This window comes from Typopeltis vanoorti, chromosome 15, assembly GCF_054136105.1.
Source record: "Typopeltis vanoorti isolate ZY-2024b chromosome 15, IOZ_Tvanoo_1.0, whole genome shotgun sequence".
In the NCBI taxonomy this organism is placed as follows: domain Eukaryota; kingdom Metazoa; phylum Arthropoda; class Arachnida; order Uropygi; family Thelyphonidae; genus Typopeltis; species Typopeltis vanoorti.
In genome coordinates this window covers 49,658,401-49,682,673 of record NC_143563.1, presented here as the reverse complement: position 1 = coordinate 49,682,673, position 24,273 = coordinate 49,658,401, and the positions used below count along the sequence as shown (strand labels likewise).

General features: G+C 32.6%; 1 protein-coding gene across 1 annotated transcript in view; it reads left to right on the top strand.

Annotated features, from left to right (window-relative positions):
• Positions 1-7,261: 7,261 nt before the first annotated feature.
• LOC150098753 (transmembrane protease serine 9-like) overlaps positions 7,262-24,273 on the top strand; it is a 65,642-nt gene continuing 48,630 nt past the window's right edge. The window contains exons 1-7 of the mRNA XM_090405741.1: positions 7,262-7,330; positions 9,340-9,400; positions 13,106-13,230; positions 16,747-16,880; positions 21,278-21,503; positions 22,606-22,733; positions 23,927-24,051. Coding sequence (XP_090261867.1) covers positions 7,262-7,330; positions 9,340-9,400; positions 13,106-13,230; positions 16,747-16,880; positions 21,278-21,503; positions 22,606-22,733; positions 23,927-24,051 — 868 coding nt within the window. The remainder of the gene's footprint in view (positions 7,331-9,339; positions 9,401-13,105; positions 13,231-16,746; positions 16,881-21,277; positions 21,504-22,605; positions 22,734-23,926; positions 24,052-24,273) is intronic.

Sequence of the window (24,273 nt, the reverse complement as noted above, 5' to 3'; positions counted from 1 at the left end):
CATTTATTTTAAAATATTCTTAATATACAACAGTGTAGAACACGCAACTGCATACAAAATCATCTAAGACTTGTCGAAACATGTCTTAGCCATATTAGCATGTGGGGGATATAAAAGCGTGGTTTGTTGAGCTCACTTCCACAGTGCATAATTATCAGTTCGATTGTAAACTTGTGTCACCTACCACCCATTATTTTCTTAAAAATGGCAGAGCAACATGATATCCCAGAATCCATGGCTTGGAGAGCCATTGGTCGATTACAAGCTGAACAAATGCAGCAAGTGATCGCTGAAGCATGTCATGTATCTCAAAACGTAATTTTGCGACTTTGGAATCCAGTGGTGGCCGGTGAAAATTTTAAGTGGTTGTGCTGCATATATAAAATAAAAATAAATAAATAAATTATTTTTTCCTAATCAGTAACTAATTCATTAATAAATAAATTTACATATTAAAAAATTGCTTTATTGAAAATATTTCACCCTCACCAAGAACAAACACCAATAATAAAAGTTTCGTATCTCACAGAAATAACGCGAGAAAGCATACGATACACTACCCAAACGTTTAGTGTCGGAATCAATTGTAACGTACAATGAGAAGTGCAAACGTATATCAGCGAGTCTAGTTGCAATTGGCCGAATGTGATAATTCCGACACAGCGTTAGATCGCAGTGCATTTGTTGGAATTCCTCCAGTGTTGGAATCGCTTTCTGGTGACGGGAAATATTTGCCGAAGAGAAGGTCAAGGTCGCCCATCTTCATCAACTTCAAAAGACGATCAGTATCTGTCATTACTTGCCAGAAAAACATGCCTGGGATGTTTTTAGTAGGCGCGTTTCTGCTCGACTGATTCCACTACGATCGCTTCAAGAGCTCGAAATTGCTCTCACAGAAGAGTGGGGAAATATCCGAAGAACTGTTTCATCTTCTTATCCGGTCCATGCAATTGAGATGTACCGCTGTTTTGGCTGTTAATGGAGACCATACGCCCTATTAACAATTAACAAAAGCGTTTTTGGTTATTCTTGTTAAAATTATTTCACGCAAAAATGTATAATTTATTAAATAATTTGAAATAAATATCGATTATTTAAACAATATCTCATCAATTACACACTATCCATAAGTAAGTATAAAGCACCTAAGAGTTATAATTATTTGCAGAAATTTGTAATTATCCGACTAATTAACTAAAATATCCCCTACTTGTTTTGAGCAGTATATTAGAATTAGTGGGACTTATATATCTTCTACTCTAAATTAGAATTTAGAGTAGAAGATATTGTGAATTGTTTTAAAGCATGTAAATCGAGATGGCTGGCGATATTAGTAAACTTCCAGATATAAGGAAGAAAAATTAAGCACTAAGTAAAATACCAAGAAAAAGAAAGAAAGAAAGAAAGAGAAGGAAATGTTACCAATGAACAAGATAGAGGGATGATCTACAAGCATTTGACATGAGAGATGGTGGACATTGCTAAAGACAGACAGAACTGTAAAGTTAAGGGAAGGACTGTGTGTACAACAATGGGTGGAAAGAAGCAAAAGAAGAAGAATTTGAATCTTTGTTCAAGTGCATCGTTTTTGTTTTTTTTTTAATTTCTTAATAATATGTTTTCAGGATTTTTGAACTTTTCTTTATCTGTTATTATTAACACACATAATATGTTGGTCTAACAGATTCTTGCTTCGGCCGATGACACCCCAATGTCACAAAGAGACTTGAAGACAATCATTAAAAAACCTATTGCAATTTTTAAATGAATATATTTTCTATTTTTGCAACTTCAATTATTCTTGGTGAGAATATCTGTGCAGCATCTTTTTGAAATCATATTTTGAACGTTTACTGCAGTTTTAGAAGTTGTTAAGGTAACAAGTTTTAAAAATTGCTACTAAAATTTAAACTGTGTACGAAATGAAAACAAATTACTGCTTTCTTTTTAACACAAAGTTGGCAAAGGCATATGCTATCCTTCCTTCGCAATAAAATGCTATTTTCAGATTTCCTCTCCCCGTCTCTAAAAAGGGAATGAAATTGAAGAATGTCCAGCAAGTTATAATATTTTTATATGAGTACCAATACCTGGCACACTAATACTATCGCCGATTTCGTTCTTTTCTTCCCCCCCCCCCCAACCCACAAGTGCAAAAAAAGATGTGTTAGGTAGGGTTGGAGTTAAATGCAGACCGTTTAAATATCATCATTATGTTGCAGTTATCTATCGCCAAACGAAATGTTGTTATTTCTGTATACAGAGAGAAAAAAGAACTACATTTTAAAAAGCAACGAAAATTCTTACAATGAGCTCCATACTCGCAAACTGTAGCATGCTATAGAACAAACAACAATTAATTACTTAATCTACTTGTAAGTAGGAAAATTACTTACCAAGAACTAAATTAAATTAAGATAACCTATATTCACATTATTTTTCGGACAATATGAGTATGTATTGATACTGCGAGGAAATACAATAATAAACTTCCTAAAAAGAGTTCACAAACGAACTTTTATCATTCTGAGATACTGTGATAGCTTTGTAGTATAAACTTCAGTCGAACATTTCTTGTGATTGTGAAAGAAATCTTAAAATTCAAATTTCATCTGCGTTCAGAGAAAATTTTTCGATTTTTTTTTTAATTTTCAGACTGTAAGTAACGTTTCTTTACCGAAAACATGTCTTTTCCCTTACTAAAATAAAAAAAAAAAATTAATAAAAAAAACAGCTCCTTGAAAACACATATTTGATTTGACTACGGGCAAAGGACATGAAGTTAGATTTTTTTAAATTTTCTAACTTTCAGTTTATTAGATTAAAAGTCAATTACTGTGCCATAACAGGCCACTGAAAACATTACGTGAAAAAGCAAGATGATACGGATAATTGATTTTCTTTTATAGCATTTTTATGCCGCTTGGTGCTGGGTCCGCTATGATTATGCGACTGTGGGAAAATGCCAACCCGCCTGTCGCAGAGTCTGGCATTGGGAGGAAACAGTGGATGCTTGTGTTTACGGGGTCAGTTTGCCTGTTCTTGGGGGAGGGGAAAACCAAAACCCCGTCATCATCACCATCATCATCATCATCATACATATCAAGGATTTAGGCCTAGTATGGCCTGTTCCGGCCTTAGAAGTCATCGTTGAATCGTTTAAGAGGACGTCCTGGTTTTCTTTTTCCTAAATGGCCTTGTACTTTAAGGCTTGTTTTGGTAATCTTTCTGTTTTCATTCTTTGAACGTGTTCCATCCATCTATGTTTATATTTTTTAATTTTTTCAATTACTGGTTCTTGGTTTAATTCTTTCATAATATCTTCGTTTCTTTTGTGATCAAATAGGGTATACTTTGCAGTTTTTCTCATAAACTTCATTTCTGCTGTTGTTAATCTTTGTTTGTCTTTTTGTTTTATTGTCCAGATTTCGCTTCCATACATTAAGACCGGTAGGGCTAATGTATTGTATACTTTTAGCCTGGTTTGTTTTTGAACTAGGTTTGGTTTAAATATAGTGTTAATTACACCTGTTATTTTTAAATATTTTGCAATTTTTATGTTTATATCTTTTTCTTTTTCATAAGTGATCATACATCCTAGGTAGTTAAATGAATTCACCTGTTCTAAGATCTTGTTATCTAATACTATTTTAGTTCTTGCTGGATCTTGTCCTTTAAAGGCCATAGTTTTTGATTTCTCCGTTGATATTATCATACCATAATCTTTGGATATCTCATTTAGATTTAAAATAGCTTTCTGTAAGTTATCTTCAGAATTTGTAATTATTATTTGGTCGTCTGCAAAGAGGAGAGTGTTTAAGTTAACTGTAGGAGAAAGTTTAATTCCTTGATGTAAATTTTTACTCCATTTTATTATTATTTCATTTAAGTAGATATTAAAAAGAGTTGTTGAGAGGGGACATCCCTGTCGGACCCCTTGGTTTATCTCTCTTGTATATGATAGCTCATGATTTAATCTTATTTGTATTTGATTATTTTCATATATACTTGTGACAGCTTTTAGGATATTATTTGGTATTTGTCTTTCTTTTAATATGTTAAATAATATGTTTCTTTTAACTTTGTCAAATGCTTTTTCAAAGTCAATAAATGCAATATGTGTTTCTAAATTATATTCTCTTCTTTTCTCTATTATTAATTTTAGGCAGAAGGCTGGGTCTATACATGATCGTCCTTTTCTAAATCCATTTTGTACCTCTAGAATAAAGTTTTCGGAATATTTCATTAGTTTGTTATTTAAGATTCTGCTATATATTTTGTAACATGAATTTAGTATACTGATACCTCTATAGTTTTTAGGGTCATCTCTATTACCTTTCTTAAAGATAGGAATCACAATTGCTTTTTTCCATTCTATTGGGGGGATACCAGTTGAGTAAATTTTATTTAAAAATAATAAGCAAAATAACCAAAACCCCATGTTTCCAGCTAACTCACCTTTAGTCTAAAGAGACCAGATAAAGACTCCTCACTCATGGACGGGAATCGAATCCAGCAGAATAGACTGAGGTACGGAGGCTCTATGAAAGGGAGTTGTTATTTATTTATTGCCATTTTAATCTATTCTCCTGGCTCATAAATGAGAAATCGGAAGCAGTCTTTAAGAGAGTTTAGAGGAGCCATAAACGACATTAAAATATTGCTCGCCTTTATCTTGACTTTAATACCGCCAATACACTTGAACATAGTTTCTGTACTGATTTATTTTGTATAATATTAAATGTATAATATTTATTTTTGTGTAAAACGTAATCTAATCGAATAAAGTTTTGTATATATATTTGCTTAGTATTAAAATTTAATTCTCGTTTTTTATTTATTTAGTATAATTTCCCTTAGTATTATTTTACTTATAACGACTCGAATCTTTCTTTGGTAAGTTTGCGTATAGTAAGTTGAACCGAATGCTCGTAAACGGAGACCTAGAAGTAACAGTAATAATAACAATTTTATTATCCTTTCGTAATTTATTATTATTATTATTTAATTATTAAATGAATTTTGTTTGCTGTTATTAATTGATAATTATTTTGATTTTGGAATCTTCGGTAGTCGAAGATCTAAACCAAGAAGGTTACTTTTTTTTTTTTGCTTCAATGTGGAGTCTCTAACTGTTCTGTTACTTCTGGACCACCTTGTACGTTAGAAACTTATCTTGGCTAATCATAATGAATCATAATGATTCCATAGATTCAAACTGTAACATGCTACAGAACACACCACAGCTGAGTGGTGTGTTCTGTAGCTGAGTGGTGTGTTATGAAAACACTGAATTGTTGAGAGACTGGGAGATAAAATAAAATGCAATTGATATTAAACTTCAAATGATACTCTCGACCTTGGTGTCATTTTAGTTAACAACAAGACGTACCTTTGTATGTCTTTGTAAGAAAGGCCTGTGTATCTCAGTGGAAGTGGCGTTTGTGTCCTCTGCGCTTGGTCGCTCGAAATTAGACTTAGGTTCAAGTCTAGTCGCCGACCAGAGGAACTTCTTTCTAAGCCTATCTTCGACTGGTTCCCGAGTTAGTCGATCTCTGGCAGGGATAAGCGGGTTTTCCTCTCGGAAACCAGGGTTTTCGTCCCGTAAACTCAAGAAAATCGACCCTAGTACCCACATTATTTGAGACAGTAACACATTCTGTTAGGATTAGGTATCAAGAGATGTCAGGACTTCTTTGCCAGCCTCTTCATCGGTTGCTGCCTATAATTAGTGATAAACATGGGCCAGCTATCTCTGATTGGCTACTCAGTTTTCAAAATGCTAGAAATGCCTCGCCGATCCCTATAAGGGAATAAAAAAGGCGTTATCTGATTTTTTTTAATTTTTATTTTATTTTTTTTTTTTTATGCAGAAGCAACTCTGTTAGAATACACACAATTACGTACATAAATTGTGTAATACTAGTCATGGTTCAGAACATGAGATTGACCAGTTAGCTTTATTATCGCCCCTTTCTCCTGGCTCTCCGTAGAGATCTCGTTCTGGCCGAAGAGATAACCGATTTCCAAAACATTAGCGTTGAAAAAGTGCCGTTTACTCCTGAAGGAGAGGGGTGTAAAGAACAGTCTATCTTTAAGTGTGGAATTTTAAAAATATATTTAAAAAAAAGTCTAAATACGAAGTAAAAAAGTTCAGTAGTGGAGTTCGTTCATTTTAATATTGAGTTGCTAACTTACCAAAACCTATCTCGGCTTTATAATGAACTTCCTGAGCACTTCATCCCAAATAAAATCTTCACAGATACATAAATAAATGAATTGCCTCTACGTAAGTAAAAAAGAAGTAAAGAATGTTCCTAAATTGCACATGGATACACACACACACACATTCCCAGTTAACTGCTGTCTACGAATTAGTCTGTGAACCACAGAAAATTCCATTTTGATTAAGTTTTTTGTTCTTTTATAGAAAGACATTCATACCATTAGCAATCACTTTCGAGTGATTGCTAATGAAGATCATTTAAAAATTATTTAATTACTAATGATGAGGATTAAAGAAATTGTCATTAATTTAAGTTGCATTCGCTGCAATTCAGTAGCATTCAACGACTACAGGAAAGACATTTGTATTAAACATCATTTTAATACTCAAGTAACTCTGTGTGTATGTGTGTGTGTGTCATTTTTATAACGATTTAGAGAGTGGAATATACACCATTTATTCGCATGCATAACTCCTGTTTTAAATCCTGTATTGTAACAAAACCAACGGTTTCCATTTTTTTTTCTATATTTTTGATAAGAGGCCAATGTGAAATATTGCATAACTTTTAACTCCACCTGCAGTAGTTGCTTCCAAACTTCTTTGTCTTTTGTTCAGTGCTATCGCCTACGTTGAGGTTACACTTCCCGCTTTAAATTTTATAGTAAAACACTCTTCAGTTTATACCCGGAGATGAGAAGGTTTGTTTGATTTAGCATTATTGTACTGGATTCTGGCGTAACAAATTCTTAAAAGCTCAAATAAAATTTATAACTGTTCTATCTACTCTTGACATTATTGAGTCTGCTGCATTACTGGGAAATTCAGGAAGCTGTCTTGCATATCCGTGAAAAGAGACTAAGAGATATACATATATTTTACTTTCTGTCTATTTGCTTTTATTTTATTTGATCTAACCACGTGATCGCAATTAAATTCAGGTCGCTATTTGGATAAAAAGGAAGACATAATGCATAAAAATGCCGTTTTTGAGGAACTTAGAAAGTTGCTTGTAAATAAAGGAAAAGTGTAGCGATGGCTAACCTGTTAACTATAGGAAGTGCTTTTACAATATTTATCATTCTAGTTAAGGCTGAGACTGAGGTAAGTACTTTTGGAGATTAATACTGCAATGCGAACTGCGAACTCTGATCATGCAGTTATGATGTTTTGTATTTGTTTCCACACTAAATAACATAATATTTTAAAGCTTAAAATGTCTGTGGCTCTGTCTTACATAGTTACAATTTGAATAATAAAATGAAATTATTTCACTAATATTTACTTGTCTACTTCTATTAGGTGATAGCATTAAATATCACCTACTTACTGCGTTCTCGTTATTATAATTAAGTCTTCTCTTTAATTCTTTCTTGTGTTTCTTTTGTTTTATTTTTTTTATTATTATTATGGGAAGAGTCGCAACGTGGCCACTCTAGAGAAGTACTGGAATTATTTAATGAAAACTTTGTAATGTATTTCAAAATAGTTGGAGGGTTTCTAACCTTTTCCAACCAGGATCTTTCCTAGATCCTGGTTCGAAAAGGGCATCGTCGAAACCGACTGAGCTATGTAGCGTCCATTATTAATATATGAAGCAAGTTAATATATTTTATTAGCAATGTTAATACAATATACTAAACTTATTAATAAGGCTCTATACTAAGATGATATACTGTTTCAAACATTTTTGTGAATACCCTGTGGACATTTTTCCCATAGGAAAGATTCCCAAGAAGTGTTGAGAAAGAAAAATAATAAGACATTCCATAAGGGCAGTGCCACGAAAGGTTTCGGATCTGGATCGATTTATATTTCTGTAGCTGAAGTACTAATTAGAGTTGTAGAATACAAAATTTGACTGATAAATAGCGTATTACTGTCCCTCCCCCGTCTCTCTCTCTCTCTAGACAAAAATACCAGTTAGGGTTTTAGAACATGTGGTGGCGACATTGCCTATTATAATCCCCCCCCCCGCGGTCAAAATCATAATCAAAACTGATTATAAAAGGACTGATGACATCACGCGGCTTTCACAACACTGTATGCCATTCCAAAAAAAAAAAAAAACATGTTTTTTTGGAATGGCATGCATATTCACTAATAGTCAGAAGCTTGAAACAAAACAAACGAAGTTGTGCAATTTAGGATATATAATTACAGCATTATTAATGATTATTATTAATGATAGAATCAAAATATAATCAAAATTAATAATATAATTTGATTAAAGCATTTAATTATGCTGGAATAATAGGATTTCATAATCAAAACAAAATTTCGAAGATTCTTTTGACCTGTAGTAATCATCTTTAATCGCAATTTCTAACCTGGAAGTTTTTCAACAAACTCTTGGAACAAGTAGCGATGCAGTCTTCAGTATCAGCTGTGCACTGGTGGATGAAATGAAACAAAACATACTTGTAGAATTATTATCATTATTCATAATATTATATCTAGTATGTATATTTTGGATTATTTACATAAATTTAATGCGTGCGAGTGCGCGCCGCGCGCGCGTGTGTGCATGTGTGTGTGTCACTTGTTCATTTAGTATCCTTCCTAGCCCTAATTTTTTGGAAAACTGTGTTTCTTTCGTAATCACCAGGTTGAGTGCCCTGATGCAGTGTGCTAGCTAACAGAGTTTATCCTAAGTTCTATTTATTTGTAAACACTTTTGTGTGTTTTCTGTGGTCAATTTTGCAGAGATTTTTTCTCTTGAAGAAAATACCTGAGTCAAAAATCGACAAACTCTAAAATCTGTTGAAAAAGGACTAGAAAAACTTCCCTAGTCGCAAAAGACTTAGCGTCATCAAAGTTACTGAGTTACTGTGATGCTAATCCAAGAGTACTACAAACTAAACGCACTTTGTAGGTAGGATTCACATTAAAATAAAAAATAAATAAATAAATAAAAAGGAAAAGTAAAAATTCTGTTTTCTTTTGTAACTGCCCAAAATCGGCAAATTTTCGGTCACAAAAGATCTTCATGTTTTGCAGCAAGTCCTGGGACGAAATGGATGAAGATTAATAATAATTATTATAGTTGTTGTTGTTGTTGTTATAATATAGTCATTTCTGTATACAATGACTTTATTTATTTATTTTTCCAGTACTCTTCGCCATGGTTTCCAAAAAGAGGATTAAATATGTATGCAGACAGAAACCGAACAAGTAAGTGTAAAAAGATGTATATTTTGAGCATAAGGTTTGTTTGTTTTTTATCTCAAAAATATATACAGTGCCTATATGAAAATTTCCAAGTTCCACTATAACAGTAATTAATTAATTAACTCTGACTAATTAATAAGTATTGTTCAACCGCTAATACAAGCTGCATGAGTCGTTGTTACTACGACATGTAGCATCATTTTCTGAATATCTTACAAGATTTGTGTGCTCAGTATTCCTGAAAAATTCCTAATATCTCCTTGCCTTCAAAAGCAGCTAATCTAAAGTGTCTTCCTTACCTGTTTTATGAATATTTATTAATTGGGTTTATTTTTCAATTTGTTATGAATTATTTGTTATGATAACAATTTTTTATTGATACAGTATTGTTAGTTATTACTGAGGACGAGAGAGAAATTAAAGGATGTCAAAAACAAATTGGATTTGCTTGTTTCTTTATGAAGTTTGTGGTTTGACCCGAAAAAGAATTATACAGAATCACTGCTAAACTCAAACCTCCATACTTCGTAAGAACCTTCACTTGTTTAGCAAAAACCAGCAACTTCCCTCTCCTGTTCAGGCATCTATTAAGATTCCAAGCTGGCAAACCTTTCAACTATGACGATAAGAATGCCACAGTCCGAAGGGAAGAACATTAATAATAATATTATTATTAACACAAGATTTGCTGGAATAGAGCTTCCATATGAGACGGGGTAACTCACATTCAGATAAAAAGCTTTATAATGCTTTTTTTTCTTTCTGTCTGGACACCTCAGTCGACAAGGAGTGAGCTGCGGAGAGTTCTCTTATCTTTGATGATTACCATGTAGCCTGGATGAAATATCGGATTTATTTTAATATGGTTTATCCCAATCCTACCATATGCTATCTTTTATTAAATCATCGTTTATTCTAATACAAAAACAAACATTTAAATATTTATTCAGCTCCTCTGCAAAAACGTTTGTTATTCATGTTATTGGGAGAGAAGGAATCTTTAGCTCTGTGACACTTTGCGATAATAAAAGTCAAAATGTCACAAAGCCGCATAATAGTATTTAAGGAACACGCCTAAAGACATTAATTAAATCGTTTTTGATTTACATTGTTCATTTTATTGAAATGTGTGATAAATCTCAGAAGAACATGAAAACGTTTCAGTTTTAAAAATCATTCATAATTTAAATTTAAAATATACTTGATTTATCCGACATTTCAACTGAACTGCACGAGATTAGTCCTTAATCGCCTTCTGTGATATGCGATCGTAGCAAACGACTCTCTCAATATATGTCGAAGTGGCAACCCTCCAGGAAATTCAGGAATACTGTTAATTTAAAGATTTGAATAATTCTCACGTTATATTTTTATTTTTTTAGTCACTGACTCATTCATAGTTGGAGAACTATCCTTAGACGATACACTTTTGATTCAATAAACAACATAAATGAAGCTCGAAATTTTCGTTGCCGTACTGATTAGGCAAGGCTCTTTCTCAGGAATTCTTCCATTGGTTATTTCAGAACATCTTATCTTGTACCAAAAGGGTGCCCCTTGATTTATCATCCTGTCTGACATTTTATGGTTAATATCGCTCTATGAGTCCTCGTAATGTTCAAACCTAACCTAACTTAACCAAGACGCATCCAAGAAGAGTTAGTAAAATGTGCAATATTTCCTAAATCTTTACAACGCCGTTCATTTATTCTCACTATTTATTTAGTCTATGACGTTACTTTTTTTAATTTCATATCCTTGATTCGTTTAACATTCTTTTTCCTTTATAAAGAAATGTCAACAATATGATAGCAAAGAAAGTCATATAAGGACAACTACTTTAATGCAGTATCTAATAAAGAGTTCTCTAATCAGAAGCCACTGGATAGACATTAGAGTAAACACAGACAGCTGAGGAACTAACATCAAAAGCCTGCGTACGATTAGATATCATGGCTGTGCACTGTTTGTAGTCAATACCATTTATTCACTTCCCATAATGTCTGTTATAGTGCAGAGTTGAAACAAAACTATTTGCAGTGCAGCCAGTTGCAGAATTACCTGAAGCTATAAATCATTACACGGTACAAAGTGTGGTGGCCATGTGTGAATCTCACGTGCAATGTTAATATGGATGCGATGGTGTATTTTAAAAGAATCTTTCTGAAAGGACTGCAAATTAGTTGGAGGCAATGGTGTAAAGTTATTTCATATGCATTAATCTAGGTCTGTTAACAGGATATACATGGGACCCTGAACTCGAGATTTATTTCAATATTGTAGACAGGTCTAATCAAATCCAAAGACTGACTGAAATGTTCTGTAAATATACTAGGCGAGGGATATAACAGTAACCCTACATTTTTTTCTCAGAAATATATATATTCGACAACTGCTTTTAATCTTCCATTTTTAGCTAGCATTCTGTCATTTGTTTTTTCAACAAAATCTCCATCATTCTATATATACTTTTTGCCATTGCTGAGTGAGATGATGTGTACCTACTCCGTGAAAGCATTCCGACGTCAGAGCTCTTCATAAACAAATTGTTTTACTTCGTCGATGTCTTCAAACTGGCGTCCTGAGAGTAGTCAGATACTGAAAACCAAACTGAAGGGAATCAGATGGTACCAGATCGGACTATGGGTGGAATGGGAAAATCAATCCACTAAAGTCAAATATTGCACCACACTTAAAATGTCTGACCCCCAGCGTCTAATTATGCTCACGTCAAAAGTGTCGTCTCCACATTTTGCAGATGAGTATAAATTTGCATCGGAATCACATTTTCCGCAATAAGGAACTCACTCATCAGGATGCGTATTGTACTTGCATCTGTAAGAGCTGCCATTTTGAACCAACAGTGTGCCGTGTTCATACGACCGATCGCAGTGTCACTCACTGTGGTAAAACTAAAGACTGCCACTGTTCAATCAATAACATGTAACGTTTACTGCCGATGTCGAATCGAAAGAATAAAAAAGCAACAGGGATTATAACTCTTCTTCTACTACTGCGTTGAGGGGGAAACCGACATAAAATTATTTGCAAAATTTATGTTTTTTGGGCATGCAATTCTGCAGTTATGAAGTTTGTAGTTTGATCCGAAAAAGAATTATACAGAATCACTGCAAGTGTACAGTGTCCACCTACATTATTATTATTTGTATATTCAGTCAAAGAGTAACAAAAAACATGAAACAGCATAATGAATCTTTGACTGGAAAATGAGTCCAATCAAAGCTCTAAGAACCAACTATATATCGTCGTAAAATTTCAGATATTCCTAAAAGTACAGTTTTTTGCAGTTGGGATATTTGGGAGGCTCAACTCTTGCTGTTGCTCTTAGCGCGTCTATGACAACTGAAACTATTGTTGCTTTCTTGTTGCAAAGTCGTTGAATTTCAATCTCCATGTTCCTATAGTTGGTCACTTTTTCATTCATTTTTCTTCTACTCTGCTATCCTCTGGTATTTCCACATCAATAAACCACACATACTGTTTTTCGACAACAGTGATACTTGGAATATTATGTTCTAGAAGTCTGTCTGTCTGAAATTTATTATTGTTATAATTATCAAGCTATAGATTTTTTTCTGTAATATCTCGATATACGTTGGCAGAGTATAAATGCTTTCATTCCTAAAAACTGCTCATTGATATTTATGTTTTAATTTTCAGCCTTAATATCCTTTATGTATTTTGCAGAAACTGTGAATTCTGACGCCAACATAATTACTTTGACAGAAGATAATCCGTTTGCTTATATCACCAGTCCTGGTTTCCCGGATTCCGACTATCCGCCAAACATGTTTATTCAGTATCAAGTCAACGTAAGTATTATTATCAACAATTCAACATTTGCTGCTTATAGAGTAATAGTTAAACCAAACATCGTTCTTTTATTAAGGATGTCCTCTGAGATTAAGAACTTGAAGAGAACCTTTATCCCTTTTGCTGAGATACAATGAGTAAAAAGGATTAATATTCTCTTCGATAGCACAACAGGAATTACTCTCACCTCTGCTCAATGATTACACCACTTTAATAATATTATAAAATTATAATAGCTCACGATATTTATAAGCGAAATATATTTTAAATATTCAGTACAACCATAGTAGAGGAATGGGTAGAGGACGATTTTGTAATGGTTTATCAGATCGACCATTGTGCCCTTGAATAAACAGTTAATTACAAATACAGTTAACCCTTGACGAACGCTGGTTTGAACTGCGCGGATCCACTCATATGTGGTTTTTTATGAACAAATATATTGGAAAACTTTTTGAAGATTTGCGGCAATTTGAAAAAACTCGCACACCAACCTCGTAACTTAGAAATACCGATAAAATTAAGAAAATGTTAGGTATGTCATGAATGCATAAAATATGGGTAGATACTAGTCTATTTTATTATTTACTACCATAAAGTTACACAGATCTATTTATAAAAAGTTAAAATTTATCAAAACTTACGCACACAAACACTCACAAACCGTATATGGCCGTATATATTTACTGCCAGAGAAATGTAAACAAACGTAAATATGCAGTGTTAAATCATAACTGCATACAACTAACTATTATTAATTAGTTAAATAGTTTAAATAATTAATTAGAATAAAAATGAAAAAATTATAACGATTCATTCATTAGTATATAGGCTAGGCTACCACGAAGCAATTGTATCGATTGCACTAGACTAGTAGACCAAAGCTTCTTAAACTGTGGGTCGCAACCCCAAATGGGGCCGCGTAAATGAATGTGAGGGTCACGAAAAATTTGGCAACAGCAAAGGTTTCTGAACGTGCAGCGACCAAAAATTGATACAGATTCGAGACCATTGTTTAATTCTTTATGTAAATAGTAAAATTATATGTATACCAAGAATTGTTTAAAATAAATTTCTTTATGATTTATAATCAGTAAATGTTTGATTTGTATACCTATTTTACATACCTATATATCTGGGGTCACGTAAAAATTTCTCGGTGAAAAGTGGTCAAGTGGAAAAAGTTTAAGAAGCGCTGTAATCTAGACTACCATAAAGCAATCATATTGCTGCTGCTTCGTATGAAGCGTTATAACTATAAATACAGTAAATATGAATAATTTCTTTTTGACGTTATCTTTTCATTTTGTCGAGTGTTAGTAATACGTATAACATCTACAGTGCTTTGTATCGTATAAGACAATATTGATGTATTGATATAAGTACTGACAGAAATAAGCTCCATCTTGTAAATAATACCGTCAGTTTACATAAGACGTAAACTGACGGTATCGATAAATGCAGTACAGTACTCTAAGTGTATTTAACTTCCTTATGATTCTGATTAATAACATTTTCTTTTCTCTAGCTTACTTTATTGTAAGAATGTAGTATATATACATACATACATACCATATAAAATATGTGTTCATCGACTGTTTATATTATCGGTAAGGCTTCCGGTCAACAGTAGCCTATTAGTAATTAAGTTTTTGAAAGACAAAAGTCATATGCGGATTTTCGAACAGTACGGGGATGGGTAAGCGCCCCTAACCCCTGCATTGTTCGAGAGTCCACTGTACCTCCCTCCCTAATGGCGCGTTGGAACAGCATGAACTTCAGAGCACCCTGGATATGTCTGAGTATTATATTTCCACGAAGTTCCGGAAACACTCGACAGATAACCTCCGATGGATAGATTTCTATTTCAGCAATGTTGGCGGTGGTCGTTCCTTGTCGCAAACATCTCATTCTTCAATATATACATGTATAATAATAATAACTATAATAAAAAAAAACGATCAGTGAGTCAGAGATCTAGTATGAGTGCAGGGGTCTTTGCGGTTAATGCAATAATGTAAAATCGCTATATATGTAGTCATTCAAGGATTCTCCTTTGCTTTTATTGTTATACTTGGTTCACAGAGTTGTTTAGACAGGCTGTGCTCTAATAGTGTCAAGGGGATGAGGGTCGGTAAAATATTTCTCGGATCATTACTCCACCTCTGTTTGAATCTTTGCAAACAAGTATAATTTTTTTTTGTCGGCATGCCTTTCGTCCTTGCTGCAGGAAATTAATAGAAATCGTGAATCGTCATTGCATGCATCCTTTTCTCAAGTTCACTTCTTATCCATTTAATATGCCTTTTGATTGCAATTATTGCTTGTTTTTTCTAGGACATGATCAGGTTTCTACAAAGACAAATACAATCGCTCATTCGTCCTTGGCGAGCAGTTTTTTCTAGCTGGCGAGCAGCTGGAAAATAATACTATAATAATACTATAAGACTAGACAAAATGGAATATTTTTTATTTACCAAAAAATTATTTTGCTAAACATTTTTATTTTACTTTTAGAAAAGAGGAATATACGTAATACTGAGAGCGTTTCTCATAACAAAAATTAATGTAACAAATTATATTTCTGAAGAAAAAAAAACGAAAAAAGAAAAGTATGTTGTGTTGTGTTGACTATTCTTCCTATTATTGATTGATTTCTCTAACTTGGAATGATTTTCATAAAAAGGAAATACTATATTCTCCAAACAGCGATATATCACTAATCACTTTATGAAACCCTATTGATTTATTGGAACATATTAAAAAAAAAGGGGGTAGGCGGGTTTAGGGTGTAAATTTTTTTCTTGGGGAGTAGAATTTTGCATAATTTGTCAATCCCTGGACATGAGCGATACTGTTAATGATTTTCTGTTGTTTGTTGCATCCATTCGGCTTTCAGATACTCTCCCTCACAATCTGTACTACGCAGTTATTTGACCAGTTACAACACGTCTTGACTTGAAGCTTATCGATCATTTGTGTACCTCGGCATCAATCAATTGTTTCCATCCACAGGACACTTGTTGAATTGGTGTTTTCTGTTTATCACTCCATTCTGAGTATACAGTATGCTAGATAATATTGCACGTTGCTATACTATTAGAGAAGTAGTTAATGAGATGTTCTTATTGATCTCTCTGTTTCCCATTATCACTACCATTCGAAATTACTTAGGTAAGAAATGTGCCCACTTGATCGCAGACGCTACCTTCGAGAGGAAAAAATCTAATACCTAGATATCAATGTTCTAATAGCAACGAAACCATTTATGCAAATTTTAAAATCAAAATTAACTTCAGCATTCTTATTATTATTGCATACTTAATTTATATAATATCATACTAAATTCAATTATGTCGTTATTTCTTATGAAATGAGAGCATTTTCAATTTTCTTTACTTTAATCATAACTATCATCTAATATTTTTATTTCTATTCAATATAGAATAAATTATACATCTGGTGACATATTTAATGATATTTTTCTCACTCTGAACTCACTGTTTTTATCCTAGATAAAGCTGGCTGATCTTGTCAAGCAGCTGAGTTCGAGAATACTCGTGACGTTCGAAATGTTTGCTTTAGAATTCGATGACTTCTGCACAAAAGATGGGTTTGAAATAATTGGCCCTGAAGGAAAGGTGGAAGCGTAAGTCAAGAAACTTTGCTTATGAAAAAGAAAACATTCCTGCAAAGTATGACTGTGTTATTAAACCATTAAAAGTTTAGAATAAGGAATGTTGAAGAAACAAATCGTATTCTCGCAGTACGATTTGGAGCTATGGAGGCACAAGAAAAGACATTAATCATATCTTATTATCATTTCACACTAAATAATACTATAAAACAACAAATACAGTATAAAACACATAATGTTTTTTATAATTACAAAACTTTTTTCTGGAGTATAGAATTGAATGGTAAAATAACGTAGAAAGTTAAGTGCTGGACAATATTCAAAGCCTATTCTGATATTTCTACCATTCTGATTAATACACGTTTGAACAAACCTGAAGAGTACCATGTTTGATCTATAGGACAAAGTTTCCGAATTTTGTGGTCACTAGCATGCAATCAGTAGCTACTTGGTTTCGAAGAGGCCCTTTAACTGGAAAGACATTTGTTCGAATCCTACCTAGGTGACAAAGAACCTTTGTAAGAGCTTTTTAACTTGAGTTAGCCGGTGTCATACGGAGATAGAAGACTTTTTCTTTCAGAAAATCTGGTTTTTCATCCTCATAAACAGGCAAACCAGCCAGAGAATAACGCAGCTTATTGGCATAATACGCTAGCTTCAATGCCTTAGCTGCGTCGGCGTAAATCTAAAACAACCGCAATCCTAAACACACACACGGTACTTCTGCCATGAGGTTCTATAAGTGCCATCCACTTTTAGTGGATGGAATTCATTTAAAAAAGAGAGAGAGAGAGAGAGAGAGAGAGAGAGAATCTTCAAAGCATTTACCACGTGATGTCATGTCATGAATATGTATGCATCTTCAGTGCGTGGAAGCTATGGGTAAGATTATTCGAGAACCTACTCCTAAAGACGCAAATCAACTAAACCTACGCATTACAATTTGCTATTGCTTGCAAAATCTTGAATGTGTTTACTCAGAAAAGCGTTCCTTTCAAGGCGATCGAATTTAACGGATTCTTTTTCTAGATTTGTGTGCTAGAATATGCTAACATACATTTCTCACAAATCAAAGACTTCTCAGTGATGAGTTTTTCACTTTATGTTGCATTTTTATTACATACTCTTTGTTTATTTAATTTTCTTCCAAGTTAAGGTAAGTCTAGATCATAAGTTGCCAAACTTTTTTGGCCACCGCCCACTTTGCAAGACATAAATTTTGTAACGCCCCCCATTATAACAGTTTGAATGAAACCATATTTCAAATATTTGAGACTGAATAAAACCATATTTTAAATACTCAATACTGTACTGTCGACATTTCTTCTTATATTCAGATATAATAAAGTAATAAAATTTGCAAAACTATTCACAAAATAAAAGATTTAATTTACACTGTATGACTCCACTTATCTATCACACTTTCGACTGATGATTGTTGGCAAAGCACACAAAAAATAATGAAACTTATTCCTAAACCACTGGTATTTATAGATTTGAAATGTAGCCCGAATTGACTTACATGCATTGACTTGTTTGCGATGCCATCGTACTCATGCTTTGAACAAGTCACTGCAAGCACCCATATTCCTGTCAAAATATGCTGAATTGAGTGAATTACTTACTTAATAGTTGACCGACATACTACTAGTTAAGACTCGTCTGTTGCGTGGATAGACTAAAGCCTGTATGGCACGATCAATTTTTACAATAGCAAAAAATAAATACATTTTTTAAGTATATAAAAAATAGAAGTTAAAATATCCTGTATGACACGTTCAATTTTCTCACTGACATAGAAAATTGACATCTATTTCTATCTGACATGGTAAATTTTCAAATTATTAAATAATTGAAATAGAAAATTGATAAAAACATTGATCGTGTAAGACGGGCATAAGATGAATTAAAATTCAATAATTAAATTTTAAATGATTATCTAATCGCAAAATCACGAAAATAATTAATTTTTAAATATATATATTATTAATTTCTTCTATAAAGAGCCCACCAACCCCTAGACCGCCTGAACGCCCCCAAATGCTTCTGATCCCACTATAGCCCCGCTAGAAGGCTTCAGCACCCACTGGGAGATTTTACCGCCCACTTTGGGAACCTATGGTCTATATTGTCAAAATCTTCGATTAACCATTGGACACGTGAAGTAGTTTGAAAAGTTCCATGTTTGGTCTCCAGATCGAAGTGTCTGAATTAAGTAAAAAAATATTTAAAATATTTAATAATAAATGGAAAATAAAAACCATTACGCTACCTGCTAATATGAGATATATAAACAAATAAAGACTGCCCTTAACCGGTGTCATTCCATTTAATGTATTGCATTCTGAAAGTTTTGCATTTACACATTAGATTTTTAAAAAAAAAAAAATTATGTTATAATTGATATATTATAAGCCGGCCATCTCGGGGGTACGATGGGTGCAATGCACCCGGGCCCCACGATCGAGTGAGCACAGTCGGTACACATTTACGGAAACGTATTTTTTATTTTATTTTTATTTTTTTCTTCTTCTAATTTTGCTTATAACTAAAAGGATTTCGTCGACAGGATTTAGGGCCCCCTAAATTAACATGATTTCGTTAAAAATTAGCAAACGTGATTTCGTTTTTACCCTAAAATGCTAAAATGCCTGATTCATCATTTTTTTCTAATCTGTTACACATTTATATCATTTGGCTCGTTATCGAAACCGTTGAAAAAATATTTATTATATTCTTTATATATGGTTAGTCTAGAGCAGGGGTGGACAACCCTGCCAAAAGTGGCACGCCGATGACTTTTTTCCGACACGCAACCCAGGGCTCATCTTAAAAAATAATTCAATAAAACAATACATTTCAAACATCTTCGCTGACACATATTTTAACTTAATATAATACAATTTTATTAAGTACAGCTATACCAAATAAAAATGCAATAATTAATTAAACTCTACCAACTGTTTCATAATAATGAGTAATAAGAAAATTAGAAACAAACATCCTATTTCCAAGCCATCGATATATCTCCGCGATAAGAATGCTTATCACATTCTTTTAATTTGATAATTTGTGATGCTGCTTCCAGTAGTATATATTGTAAAAAAAAAAAAATTCGGAATATTGCGACGTTTATACTGCATCTACAAAAAGGTGGGAAATTATACAAACGCATTTAAATATTACGCTTAAACCATTATGTGATACTCGATGGGAAGCCAAACTAGACGCAGTCAAAGCAGTGTATATACAGTTTGAACAAACTTATAATGCCTTAGAAGAAAATATTGCCATTTATTTTAAGCTTATCGGTGTGATTTACAATATTGTCAAAATTAATAGTATCAACAAACTATTTCAAGCAAAAACAATTGTTCTTGAATCTGCTTTTAATTTAGTGAATAAAATTAAAAATTAAATCCAAAATTTAACACATTTTTAGACAACGCAAAAATGATAGCACGAAACATGAATATTTCCGAAGACTTCCCTGAAAAAAGAATTCGAAAAAGATTATTTTCCGAACCAGCAGAAGGTGAATTTACGAAAACCGATAGAGGAATTTAGATGTCACTTTTTTCAACGTTGTGATTGATAGTGTTATTGTACAAATAGATGAGAGATTTAAAAATATACCCAATGTTATTTCTTATTTTAAATTAATCACTGATATAAAAACATTAGAAAATAATGAACTAGAAAACCCATCAAGGGATTTTGTAAAATATTATAGTAAAGATATAAATGAAGACTTAATTCAGGAAATTGATTTGTTACGAGAATTGATCTTGGACCAAAAAAATGTAAATAACGCGCAATACATATTGCAATATATATTAAATAATAGTTATAATGAACTATTTCCAAATGTGCCAACTATTGAAAATTTTCTTTACGTTACCAGTTGCTATAGCAAGTGCAGAGCGTTCTTTTAGCAAATTAAAGTTGATAAAGAATTATCTTCGGTCAAGTATGTGCGAAGAACGCTTAAATGCACTTGCTATATTAAGCATCGAAAAGGAAATTGCCAAAAATTGTAAATTTTCGGAAATGATTAATGACATAGCAAAAAAAAAAAAAAAAAAAAAAATCGCATATTTAAATAAATACATATTAAGCAATATACGTGTTAGTAAAACTAGGCCCCTAAATAGTAAACCTATTTATTTTTTTATGTGCTTAAATTAATTTTGTTATTACTTTAAACAATAATTAATTGTAAATAGTTTTTGTGCGCTAGGTGGTGAACCAGGTTACTTTTGTTTGTGTTAAATATTTATTTATTTTAATTATTTAATACTTCTATTTTGTGTTCAGGAAAAAGTTATTTCAGTCATTCATTGAATGTATCATCGTATATCTTAAAACTCGCAAATTTTAACTCTTTTTTTTGTTTGTTTGTTAATTAGGTTCTGTGGGGTGCAAGTTGGCAGAACCGTTCTATCCGAAGAGTTAACTCTGAACTTACGTTTCTTCTCCAATTCAGAACACGAGGAACGTGGATTCAGCATTCGTGTAGAAATTTATTATTCCCAGTGTTCTGATATGCTTGAAGGATTCACAGAAGCAACATTTACTAGCCCAAACTATCCTGCACCCTATCGTAGCAACGATGTCTGTGTTTGGAAGATTGTGGTGAGTTATGCATTTCCTTATCTTTAACGAAATTAAACAATGTGACGTCACAAACACACACACATGGAATAATAGCATGCAAATACACACTCCGTATAATATGCTATAATAGGAAGATATGTTAAACTTTAATGTTAAAACAGAGCAAGATTTATTAGCATGCGTGTTCGCTGATAGTTAATAGCACACATTCGATAAATATATTGGTCAAATATCAACGATCAGTTGTACATTTTCCAGATAGAAACACGTCTGCTCAGTCCCTTGCAAAAGATACTAATTTAGTAATAAATGTTAGAAGTGCATTTGGCTATTTTTAATACATTACTCTGTCTCGCTTTTTAATTTGAAACATGATCGTAAATTGAACTATCTGATCGCTAATACTTTTGAAATTTATAGCTAAAGATCTTTTTCCTGCTATGTAACATTTCTGGCATATTTGCTAACCAACATCTAGTTTTTATTATGAATGAATAAAATTTGCTGTTTTCTATTATGCCTTAATAGAACTACATTTCTCGTTAGCCAGGAGACGAAAAGAGGCGTGTCCATTATTCCTCACAGTGCATTATGTTGAATTTGATCAAGATAAGTAAAATTGAATTGAATTGTATTGTCTCATAATAGAAGACGGGATATTATCATCAGGCAAACAAGAAGCACGCGAGAAACATTTCCTCTCATTCTTTTCCATAATTTTACAGAAAGTTTTCGCAGGAAGAATCTTCCTATCATTAAAACAGATAAATAAAAATAAAAAAGTGCTTCTCATTTCAGCCAAGGGTGGTTTAATACAGCCTATATTCAATAAGATTTTAGCGATTCTCTCTCTCTCTTTGAGCTTTTTTTTTTAATTTCAAGAATGTCCGCCTCTGCCTATCCAGCCAATCAATAGGTTTTGAATTTTAACCAAAAATCTGCCCCTTGTGGCGACCTCTCTCAATGCTCTGTCCAATCTCATTATTGCTGTCGCTTCTCAACATCACTGCTGCCCAACACAAGTGAATTTAACAATTACACCACTAACATTAGCAGTTATCAACAGCAGATACGGAATCATTGAAATAAGAACTTATATCGTTTACTCTTTCTTCTATAGGCTCCTCAAGGAAAGAAAGTAAAGCTAGAATTTGATGAATATTTTGATCTTAAAGGAGATGCAACTATGTGCGTTAAGGATTTTCTAATGATCAGCGAATACGGAGACTTTGAACAAGATGTCGGAAGGTAATATATAGCAGTGAGCCGATTACCGCAAAAAATCTTTTCTTAGATTGCTTGCACTTCTGCCAAGTTGTATAACAGAAAAATTACATGTTGCGGAAATATTTTCTATTTATTTTTTTATAACATATTTGAATGTTTCATTTATTTTTACTGCATTTGGAGCTAAAATTAGTATTTTAACTTTAGTTTGTTTTTGAATCTGACGTTCTTTATTTTATTTTATTTAATTATCTAAAAAGAGTTGTTTTACCCATAATATATATATTGGTAGTTTGAATAACAATTCATGACCATTTTTGATTACAGAAAAGTTTGTGTACATTGAGTGTCAAAGCAGCTAGCGGTCGCCGAAAACTCAGGTTTTTAATCTCACAAAACAGACAAATTTACAAAAAAAAAAAAAAAAAAAAAAAAAAGCAGTTAGGAAACGTAGTATAGTAGGCCTGAGCCTAAATTTACTCCTAAATTTACTAAAGAACATTAATCATTGAAACATTGCTAAGAATTGGAATGAAAGGAAGAGACTACTACAGTTGTATCTAAAATTTATTAGGGAATAGCTGTTTTGAATATAAATCACATAAATACAGGGGACGAAAACATTATAACACACAGCACCATGAAAATTTCGATAAATTAATAACAGGAAAAATTCGACGTCCTCTAAAGACTTCGTATAAAAAGAATGTCAAAAGCACCTAAAATTTGTTGATATGAAATTAAATACAAAATAAGGGCTTCGAGAAAAAAAATAGCAGTGAGCCGATTACCGCAAGAAGTTTTCTTAGATTGTTTGGTCTTCTGCCAAATTGTATAACAGAAAAATTACATGTTGCGGAAAAAATATTTTTTATTTTTTTATAAAAGATTTGAATTTTTCATTTATTTTTACTGCATTTGGAGCTAAAATTAATATTTTAACTTCAGTTTGTTTTTTAAACTGACGTTCTTTTTTAATTTTGCTTATTTTATTTTATTTAATTATCTAAAAAGAGTTGTTTTAACCATAATTGTTTCGGTAGATTGCATTGTGTAATAATTCAACTAACAAAAAATGCTATAGCCTGATGATTATAATGATCATAAATGTGCAATGCGTTTAACCTGTTTCTTTTATATTTAAACGCATTTACTCTATCATGTATTATATATGAATCAGTATAATCTACATTAGGAATATTTTCTAATTTCAGGTATTGTGGAACTAGTAGTCCGCCCTCTATAATATCTGTTGGCAATGAACTTCTGGTCATGTTTCGATCAGATTGTTGTTTTGAAGGCCGTGGTTTTAAAGCGACATTTAACATTATCGATGAAGGTAAGTTTGCTCTTTTTTTTCCAAGTTCCAAACCTAAAATGAAATGTTTAATAATACTACTTAATTATATCCCTGCTAATCAAAATTTATTATTCAAATTAGCTTACATACCAAAGAATCGCCATTATTCTTTAAAATTACTAATAAATTAGTATTTATATATTTATATGATTTCAGTGAAGTGCATTTCTTAATTTACACATAGACATAGCACTTAGTTAT